The sequence below is a fragment of the Amblyomma mixtum genome, chromosome 6 (genome assembly GCF_055824585.1).
Source record: "Amblyomma mixtum isolate Tamu chromosome 6, ASM5582458v1, whole genome shotgun sequence".
In the NCBI taxonomy this organism is placed as follows: domain Eukaryota; kingdom Metazoa; phylum Arthropoda; class Arachnida; order Ixodida; family Ixodidae; genus Amblyomma; species Amblyomma mixtum.
The window spans coordinates 83,661,450-83,672,297 of record NC_143017.1 but is presented as its reverse complement, the minus strand read 5'-3'; the positions used below and the strand labels follow the sequence as shown (position 1 = coordinate 83,672,297).

At 44.1% G+C, this 10,848-nt stretch overlaps 2 protein-coding genes across 2 annotated transcripts; one reads left to right on the top strand and one right to left on the bottom strand.

The window, feature by feature from the left end:
• Window positions 1–4,610: 4,610 nt before the first annotated feature.
• LOC149339574 (uncharacterized) lies at window positions 4,611–7,181 on the top strand (the record flags this gene model as incomplete). The annotated part of the gene is made up of 2 exons (XM_089550948.1): window positions 4,611–4,662; window positions 6,853–7,181. Coding segments are annotated over 2 exons (381 nt in total), but the record flags the coding sequence as incomplete, so codon positions are not given.
• A 686-nt stretch (window positions 7,182–7,867) lies between these two features.
• On the bottom strand, window positions 7,868–10,529 carry LOC149339573 (uncharacterized). Its single transcript, XM_089550516.1, has 3 exons — window positions 9,999–10,529; window positions 8,720–8,927; window positions 7,868–8,447 (listed from the first exon to the last, which is right to left on the bottom strand). Exons 1-3 carry the CDS (start codon window positions 10,527–10,529, stop codon window positions 8,053–8,055), a joined length of 1,134 nt encoding a protein of 377 aa, XP_089406642.1. The 3' UTR covers window positions 7,868–8,052.
• Between the last annotated feature and the right edge of the window lie 319 nt (window positions 10,530–10,848).

Below are 10,848 nucleotides of genomic sequence, written 5' to 3'. Positions count from 1 at the left end.
CTGTGGAGCTTTTTTCGCGTGTGTTTAATGGTGTCTAGGTCCAGCGTTAGTTTCTTGTTTGTGACAAGAACTTTATCTTTGTTTGCCTCTGTTGAACAACAGTTACTATGACCGCTTAATGATTATACTCAATTGAGTTTCGTTGTCATAGTTCTGTACCATGAGGCAAATGTTCTGTTCTGAAATGACATTGCAGGTCAGTATTCCACGAAGTAGGTGTTATTCGTAAGAATCGGTCAATACAACACCTCCAGCGATGCACCACAGCGTTGAAATAAAGCACAATTCCCTCAAACTATTGCACGTTATAGTCATTCCTTTAACTTTCATAAGCAATCTAAAAACTTCAACTGTGTACACCATCTGACCAACGCAATATGTAGACATACAATATATTTCGCGTCTCTGGACTCTAATAAGCGTTATCTGCCTTATGTGTTTTAATCAAGTGATTGTGTGCCTTGAGAAATTATGAGGAAGAAAACGCCAGAAAGACCACATGTATCAGAACGTGCTTCGTTTTTGGAATGAAAAATTTATCTCTTCAGAATTTTCGCCATTCCTTACTGCTCTTATCGGAATTCGTAGCTCGTACTGCCAAATGCGCAAACCAAAAGGAATATTACAGCAATCAACGCCAAGAACTTAAGACTTCAGTGTTAGTGACCAAGTTTCACAAAAAACTGCTGCGCAAAAGCTGAAGTGCCCTAGAGCACTGTTCCAGAACTCATCTAGGAGCCCAAACTTGACTAATTATTGGGTGCAAAAGTAGCAAAGGGCAGCGCTATCTTTCAAACAGCCATATTTGAAAACCACAAAACAAAATGTGGGTCGCTTTTCGATTTTTATTGCGCACAAAAAATTGCGGTCTTATTCATGCCACGCCTGAACTAGCATACTGTAAGAATGCAAGCGTACTGTTCCGTACATTGTCGCCAAGCATAGACACCAAGGTTTTGTCAACAAGTCGTTACGCGCCAGTTTCGTGACACTTTGCTGCTGTGCCGTCGCCCACGACGGCAACAAAATAATCAATGTCAACTTCCTCATCCACAAATAAAACTTCATCTGCCAACAAATATCCAAGTACTTCATGAATGTCTGGCTGCACTCGGGGCTGGCGACGGCACGGAAAAAGATGTATCTCGCTACTCCTTTCTCGGCCGCTTGCGAAGGCGATCCTGGTATAGCTTCGATGACTTTGTCATAGCTGCTTTCCTCGCGTCTGGACGCTGTTTTTTTCTGCCACGAACGCGTGGCTGTAGAGTCCAGGAGTTCACAGGGCACTCTGCTAGGCGTTAAGACCGAAACACCTTTGATACTTTTTCCAGGCATGCGCGGAGTTCCTGTCCGGTTGAGCCGTCGTCGTCGCTTCGTCGCGATGTCCGGATTTCACCTTCTTTTCCTTAAACTGCGTTCTGTCAGCACGTGGCACTGATATTTGCTTATTTAGTGTCAGCAGCCAACGCGATCACGGTGCTCTTCCTTCATCGTGCTTTTCAGTGCATTGCATGCTACATTTCGGGCAATTTTCTCAGTCGTGCGAGCAAAGACAAAACAACGTAGGGACGCGTACAAGGAGGAAACACGAACGCTAACAACATCAATGGTAAGCCAGCGTCAAAGTTGTTCCTCTTTATGAACCGCGTTTTCTTGCTGTTTTTTTTTCGTTAACACTTTCGGTATCGCCTTCTAATAATTAACACAAAGGGCTTAATTCACGTACAAAGGCGCACTGTAGAGAGCTTATGCCATATTTGAATATGTAAAAGAGTTTTTGTGAAAAAATGTTGACACCCGCTTAATGATCACTGGTTTAGGTAAGTGATCGTCACTGCTTGAAAAGAAGAACACTGCGGTGCCATTGTCGGTGCGAAGATATTTATTTCCGCAAGGATTAATCAATGAATTATGCGCGAACAGTAATAAGATGTAAAAACACTTTTTAATGATGCAATGTACACCCTCCCAAATTTTTAACAATAACACGCGTTGCATCTCTACACGCGACGTGTAAGATTCTTTCCTCTGCTATGCAGCTTGTTTATTCAAAGAGGAATTCAACGCGTGACGTGGCAGTCAGGGACCGACCCCTGTTCTCTCATAACTGGTTCAGGTGCACTACTTCCTTGAGTCAGCCAGAACTAAGTAGAAATGTGCATCCTCTGCAGCAACAGACAGCCAAGTAGAGCCGCATACACAGCAGTGGTTCTGGTACATCTCGCTTCCTCATGGTATGCGACCACTCTATAGTGCAAGTGGCGGCGAACTTCTCTTAGGGTAACTTCGTTTATTGTAGATGTGTCGCAAGAATCATTACAGTATATGCGGATTGCTTGGCTTTGTGTCGCAGCAGACGATGCGGATTTGCAATTATTTCAAATAGCCAATGTAAACTTAGGAAGGGGAATGAGGGGCTCGTTATAAATATGACAGAAGCCAACAGCCACAGAAACCAAGGAGCACAGGGGATTTTTTTTAATTATTGATTTATTCTGTGGGGTTGATCAATTTAGAATATTAGCATAATTCAGTAATAACATATTCAGTAATATTCTAAATTGATCAACCCCACAAAATAAATAAATAATTTAAAAAAAATCCCCTGTGCCCCTTGGTTTCTGTGGGTGTTGGCTTCTGTCAAGGTAAACTTCATTAGAGAAAATGGACCTATAAATGCTATGTCATGCGTTGAACTACAGCACGAATAAGCAAGCGGTGGAACCTAGCGAAGCATTTTTCCGTTGTATTTAGGGACAAAACACGTGTTATTATTAAAATATTGAGATGGTTCACACTATGCGCGCATCGACAGATAGTTTAAGCAAACCGAAATACAAAATAGAAACATGAGGCGCAGACTTGTGATACCCGAGTATTTAGCGACCCCTAATGGCGCCTATGAGGCCTTTCTGTTATGTCCACAACGATTTCATTTCTCTTGTCCGTACGAGTGACAAGTATTTGTAAGAGAACTTCCTCTTATTCTCCCACTTTTAGAGGCGAGGCACGGTGCGCGTCAGATGCCTACGACATGGCCCCGCCTTGCTAGGTAAATTTTGATTGGCTTTTCACTTTCACACGAAAACACAGCGCTGCTTTTTTAGTGCTTGCTAGCTTGAACCAGTTGACAACGCCTCATCAGGCGTCGCTGTGTGCGTGAAACACGATTATCAGCCCTGGAAGGCAGATGCACTGAAAAGCCAAGCAACTTTCCGCCGAGACAATGCTATAGTGTACTAGATATGGGGTAGTGTGTTCAGGCGCCGCCGCTCACCATGCATTGGCGTGTCGCGGCGCGCGTCGACAGCCGACATGCCACCCGACAGCCCATGCTACAGCAGCGCCGCCATGGCCTGTCGGGAAAAGGCGCGTTTTCGTTGTCGTCTGCTAGTCAGTAGACAGTTTTAGTATAGCGTACGCAAAACCTTTGCGTACGCAATAAAATAGCGCATGTAGAATGCGCATGCGCAGAACGCTAAAAGAAGCTTAGCGTTTAGCGTACGCACGCAATTTTCTGGAAATAGCGTAGCGTCTTTGCGGGGCTTGCGGAGACAACATGGCGGCGCCCTGTTTGCCCGCTTCGGTTCTAAAATACCTCGTCATTGAGTTATTCGGCGCTCAACTGGCAATAAATGGTGGTATTCGCTTCCGCTTTCTGTCGTTTCACTGGGACGCAATGCTATGTGCGATAACTTTCTGGTACTTCTGAGATAGCAGTCCGTTTTCAAGCCCGTAAGCCTAACGACAGGTTGTGTACACTGTCGTCATGGCAGCGGCCATTTTTAGCACTTCTCAGAACTTTTAGTTTCGTTTTCGTACACGTGACAACCATGGCCGCTAGCCGCGCGCGCTTTTCGGTGGCGGATGACATAGAGCTTTTGCGCGAGGTTCGCGAATGCAACCGATTCGCAAACCCGCTCAAGTGGGCCGAAATCGCAAGAACTCTTGGCGAGTATTCGGCAAAGGCGTTCACAGCTCGCGCTGTGCGCGAACGTGCCGAGCTGCTGCTGAGCCAGTACGCGGCCAACGATCGTGTGAACCTGCGCAAGTAAGTTGTTTTGATTGCATGAAAAGATAGTCGAAACGTGAAGAGTGCCAAAGTTTCAAGCTGTTCCCGTACACGCAGGTCTGGAACTGAAGAACAGTACAGCGAAAGGGAACCCTTGTTGCAAGAGATAATAGATATAGTGAGGGAGGGCGGGCATAAAATTAGAGCGCCTCGGCGAGCAAGGCCTGAACCCCCAGTGCCAGCAAAGCGCATCCCTGGAGCACGGGCTCGGGATTTTGCTGCGGATGGCGTCGTGTTGGATGTCACTGATGACAGCCTGTTGCAACCGAGTAAGTATGCGGCCACCTGCAGATCTAGTCATTAAATTTACATGACATCGCTGATTAATGTGTTTGGATTTTTGTGCTCCACTTCAGGCAGCCAAGATGACTCGGGCGCGTCACGGGTTCAGCTCTTCGTAATCGACGAAGATGGCAATATGAATCTGCAGCAGCTAGAGGGGCCCTTGGAGCAGTTTTCCCCCCGCGCCAGCCTACCGGACGCTGACGGGAGCAGTGATCAAGAGCCTGCTGCAGCAGCTTCTGAGAGCCAGTCTTCGTGTGAAGCCAGTACTTCCTCACGGCCAGCTGCCCGAAGTGAGCTGCAGCGAGGTAAGCGGGGTCTCCACATTTAATACTTTTGCAAGACGTGTTCTTATAGAAATAAACAGCCCTGCAAAAAGATGATACACCTTTTCAACGGGAGGCATTGTGGTGCATCAGTTGCACAGAAATTATTAGTACAAGCTGGTTGCACCTATAAATATTTCCACGAACCAAAACTCCAAAGGGTTACATTATTGCAACTTATAACAAAATAACCACTTCACAATGAACTTCACAAGAAGAATAGATTTTATCTATTCTATTCTTATCTATTCTTCTATTCACAAGAAGAATAGAAGAATAGATAGCAGATTTTCTTGAACAAAACAATTTTCTAACTAATGCACAGCATGGCTTCAGACGAGGATTTTCCACTGCCACTCAGCTAGTACAAACTATACATGATTTTGCGCAGGCAATAAATGAAGGAAAGCAGACTGACGCTATATTTGTGGACTTTAAAAAAGCATTTGATAAAGTTTCGCATAACAAGCTTCTTCACAAATTAGGTAATGTACTAAAAAATGACAAATTACTCGCATGGATTACAGCCTACTTAAGAAACCGTCGTCAGTTTGTAGTAGTAAATAATTCCCCTTCTCCTCCAGTTCCCGTTGATTCCGGCGTTCCCCAAGGATCTGTTCTTGGGCCACTCCTCTTCTTGATTTTTATTAATGACATTGTCGATAACATCTCAGTTTCTGTTAGATTGTATGCTGACGATTGTGTGTTATATGAAAAGATTACTACTACTGAGGACCAAGTACGGTTAAATGACGATTTCACTAAGATAATAACATGGTGTGACCAATGGCAAATGTGCGTTAATTATGATAAAACAGTGTTCATGCGTATAACCCAGAAAAAGAAGCCTCTTTTGTTTAACTATACTGCTAAAAACAAAGTTCTCTCTCAAGTGAATACTTACAAATACCTAGGTCTGCGGATCTGCAATAACCTCTCCTGGACAGAGCACGTTGACAACGTTACAGCTAATGCCCTACGCAAACTATTTTTCCTCCGACGTGCTCTGAAGCTCGGCCCCGCCAGTGTACGTTCACTTTCATATAACACTATTATTCGCCCTATGTTAGAATATGCCGTCATAATCTGGGACCCTTTCACTAAATCTAACATTGCTAAATTAGACAGAGTCCGAAAGAAAGCAGCACGGTTTATTTACAATTCATATAACCGCACATCTATCACTGCACTTCTTAATCAAAGTGGTTTGCTGCCAGTGGTGGTCTGCCAGAATCAATTCTTCACTAGCTGAATATGGATGGACTGCTGTCACTATGACTGAGGCAAAATTAGCAGGCCTTAATACTGATTGAAATATGCACTCTGAAATAGTTATTGCAAAACAGAACCAACTTGAGCAGGAAGTCATGCAGCTAGAGATTATACGAAGGCTTGATGCCAAATGAGAATGAGACAAGTGCATTCTTCTCAAGTGCATAGCAATACACTGTTGACTGTAAGCAATGCGAGGATTCTATGGCACATTATATAGAGGTTCGCCACTCGAGAGCTTTTTTTTATTATCTCCAATATCAGCGTTGTTATTCTGGTCACAAACGTGTACACATGAGCCCTAAATCTTGCTCGACAACAAGAACATTGTTTGGATTTCCGAGAGACAAACATTGAGAGACAAACACAAAGAAACACGGAAATTTGTAGGACTTTGGTGTTAGTTTGGCTCAATTAACCTTTCTAAAATCCCTGGACGCAAAAATTGAACACAAATCAAGGGGAAGTGAAAGCATAGCTCGTTTAATCACATACATGACACTGAAGGGTAACAAAATGAATGATTCTTTTCTCAGGAGTGATAACACCAGCACACCTGGGACGTGACAGTGAAAAACATTGAGGCATGCAGGCTTCACCACTTTGACCCAAAAAGCATTTACATCATTACTTTTCAAGTAAGAGGGATGTCAGCAAAGGAGCTGTATTCTTTGTTGCCTTTGATCCGCATTCTTCAGACCTTTCCGTGAGAGTGGTGCCGACTCGTGAGGCATTCCATTTCACATTGGCCTCACATGCGAAGGGTTGCTCGTGTGCCAGCTATGTTAATAACAGTGGTTTCACCTGTGTTTCTAAATTTTAGCTCATGTGTATGAAGTTCCTGTGAAGCAATTTGCATTAGTTGCATGCTTAACAGGTTTTGTGAATTGTCCTCTGCAGGGAAAAGGAAGCAAGACAGTATAGATTATGAGTTTCTAGAGAAGAGGATGAGGCATGATATGCTGATGAAAGAAAAAGATAATCTACTCGAATCACGGCGTTTGGCTCTTGAGGAGAGCCGGCTTGCGTGGGAAAGGGAGCGAACCCTCACTGAGGTGCGTTTGAAGGAGGCGGAAGCAAGCCGCAAAGCAGAGAAGCATGCAGCACAGCTTAGGATGCAAGAAGAACTGCTACAGCAGCTTGCAGAAGAACGTCATCGCTCTGCAGCCCAACATCAGGCAATGATGAACGTCGTGGACCGCCTGCTGACAAAAATAAATAAACTGTAGTCCACAAAGACAACTGTGGGAAAGTGCAATGTCCTACACAAACAGGTTCTGCTATATTATCTTTGCATGCCTCCTTTAAATAAATTAAAGTACACAAAGACAATGGTGGAAAATGATTGCTTTCATTCTATACCACTCCTCATTTCACCTGCAAGTCGTGTACTTTCATTACCTTCATTAGTGTGACTGCACATGAGGAAACGACCCATTCACTTAGTCCCTTCAAGCACTGTGTCAAGGTTATGTGGATACAAGCTAAACGTTGTTACAGTCGTGCCTCTTTAATATGAACACTTTGGTTCCCGAGCAAACGAATCGCAAAGAAAAAAATACGTGTTATGGTTAAGGTATGGTTCTGTGCATAATGGGGATCATTGAAGCCGAGATGAGACACAGTTTTGGGATTTCCAAAGTGTATTATCCTGAGTGCCATTACACTCAAAATAATGTACCATTTCACGTGTGTAGGGATATGTGTATATGCTTCATGGCGTCTCATGGCCAGACGAACTGGTTCCTTCTACATCTGTTCACATCCCAGGGCCTCACGACTCTGTCGGCTAAGAGCTGCTGAATTAGAATACCTACTTTCCTTCAGAGCCGTTTATGCAATATGGCAAATGGTAAGGGAGTGCAGACTTAGCAACCTTTCACTTTAAAGCCCCTATGGGCTCTGAGCATTTTTCTTTGTGCATTCACCACACAGCGAGTTTCCATATTAACAAGGTATGAACACATTAAAAAAAGTTTAATCCCCAGAAAAGTTGTCCATAATTCATGTCGTCCATATTAACAGGAGTCATATTAATGAGGCAGGACTGTTGTTCTCTCAGCAGGTTTGATTGGTGCTTGAAGGGATTAGAGTGGCATTTTATGTAGCAGATGGGGTCAAGTAAGTCTTCAGCAATGGAGGGCACAGGCTAAAGTATGAAGACACCTGACTGCCATACATGCAGGTGTGGCAGTTGGTGAGAATAGTCCCAGCTTTGTACATCTGTGCCACCTGTTGTCTCAGAAGATTCTGGTTCTTTTTGAAATCTAAAAACGCGAATTCTGCGGCGACCTTCCCAAATCCCCATTCAACCGCTAGCCGAACTTGGCTCATCGCATGGTTAAACGCCTGCTGACAAGGTGTCAGGAAAGCACCTCCGTAGGGCTTCAGCAACAGTGGTTTCAACGGATACGCCGGGTCTCCGTAGATAACAAAGTTCTCCTCGCTGGCAAGCATTTCAATTTTGGAGTATGCACCACTTGCCTCCAGTATTCCTGCAACACAAAAACGCACATAAAGGCACGTGCACAGAAACCTAAAACTAGAGCCATTCCTGTAGTCAAAGTACATAGCAAGGTTAGCTCTGAACACTTTTAGGCCTCCTGAAATCAATCTGGCTTTGGAACACGGTTCACCTCTGTCACTAAGTGCAACTTGTAGTATGATAGATTCTATGTTTTTGTCCGCCAGGTCATGAGTTTCAAAGCTGTGACACGTTGCAGCAGATTACACAACCATAACTGCGTAATCTAGCCCAGTGACTTACCTGCATCATGTCGTCTTCCAGGATAAGGTCCATCTAGTTGGCACACGATACCATTCGGACACATCAGTGATTGATATTTCACGCAGTGCATTCTTTTGTGTCCCGAAAAGTAGTCCTGCTGGTTCCTTTTGGGACGACATATGGCACGGGCAGTGCCATCAATGAATCCAACACAGTTTGACAGAGGTGCACCTTTGTTTTTGACAGCCTGTAGCAACAAAAAATGATTAATCAATAACCGTGTGGGGCATACATGAACCTTCAGACCATAACAAACCATAAATGTGAGCTTTTACAATTTTAGCACAACACACTGTGGTAACGGAACCTGCATGATAAAATCAGAAATTGCGCTATAAATTATTTCCTCGGCTCAGGCAAATTGCATGCGGCGATCCATACCGACTGATCTTATGCTTCATCTTTGGTTACAGCCAAAGAAAGATGAACAGCGCACTGCTGCCCCCGCACCATATAGTAACCTCACACTGCTAAGGTGTAAGGTTTCTATTTAATTAATACGTTTTGGTGGGCTAATTGGTTAAGCATCTTGAATAAACAGCGCGAACGAAGACGAGCACAAAAGACAAGAAAACGGACGACACAGCGCTGATGTGATTGCTAATATTGTGTGTGTGTGTGTGTTGTGTTGGGTTTTATGGCACATAGGCAGCTAAGGCCATCATGCGCCAAGCACAAGGTATGGAAAATGTTTTCTGCGGGATTTAATAAATATGTGGAACGTGATCAGTGGTGTAAAGGGCCTAAAAAGTTTAACTACCTAGTAATAACAGAGAAGACGAGATCTAGCAATGGCTAATAGTAAAAGCTTTAAAAAGGTCAGGTAGCCTCAGCGGCCATCCTAATATTGTAGTATCTCACATTTATGGACCGTTGCGACGTGGAACTATTGACACTTTCGCAATATGTCTAATTTTTGGAGTGATAAAATTCAAGGGGCACTTTGGCTCTCTAAAGTGCTGCAAGGCGAAAGCCTTTCCTGGCGCACTGTTTCTTTGGTTTTTTATTTTATTTTTTTCATTTTTATTCTTATTGTTTTTATATCTTACATTTAACATTTACTTCCTTTTTGTTTCTTTTCCTTTAGTTTTTATCTATTCTTCTATTTTATTTTTCATTTTATTGTTTGTTTTATTATTTTTTATTCCTTTTATTTTATTTATGAAACCCATGCGTTCACTAATGCCAAAGGCCCTGGTTCGATTCCCAGTATTCCCAGTACGAGGCATTAAAGGCTTTCGCCTTAAAACTGACTTACATTAGCGAATTCCCTGAGAGTGGGAGAGGAAAGCCACTGATGGTTGTTAATGTCATTCAAAAGGTGCCCGAAGTTGGTGACGATGTGGTTGAGCATTTTCGATGTTATGCTCGACATGACCGAAGTGTGCCTCCCGAAGATGAGCTCTAGGTCGCACCATCGATTGGGGTACGCCAGCCGACGAAGGGTGAGGCAGAGTGCTTCGCGGCCAGGCACCTTGACGTTCTGGGCACTAATAACAGTGTCCGGCACCATCAGAGCACATAGCAGTTCGGTAATGTCGTCTTTTTCAAACTGAAATTGCTGTTTGAATAAGGAGCTCTCGATGTTGTCTATGTCCAGCAGTCCGTGGCGGGAACGGTATCGCAGTAGCTCCGACTCCCGTTGGCGCCTCATTTCGTACTCCAAGTAGTCCACTGAAAAATCTCCTCTCAGTAACCATCGCTCCGCATGCGGCAACATGAGGTCGTCGATTTCCGCCCAAGTAAGCACAGAGAGGAGGCGATGATCGCACAGGATGCTTGAAGGCATGTCGTGAAGGCTGGGGAAATCACCCGAAATAGCAGAGGTTGCAGACAAAAACGAAAAAGCGCGCGCTTTGAGAGTTTGGCTTGGTTTGGATCAAAACGACCTCAATTTTTTTTTTCGATGTGTGGTGGCGCTAGGTACTTACCCAAACGGGGCTGAACCTGGATGTTGTATGTCTACTTAGCGCCTATTGCGGAACGGTCCGCAAACGCTCACCTAAAAGTGTTGATCGCGCTTTGAATTTAGCGTACGCAAACATCTTGCGTGTTGCGTACGCAAAAAACGCAAACGCTATACTAAAACTGTCTAGTGACGCATACGC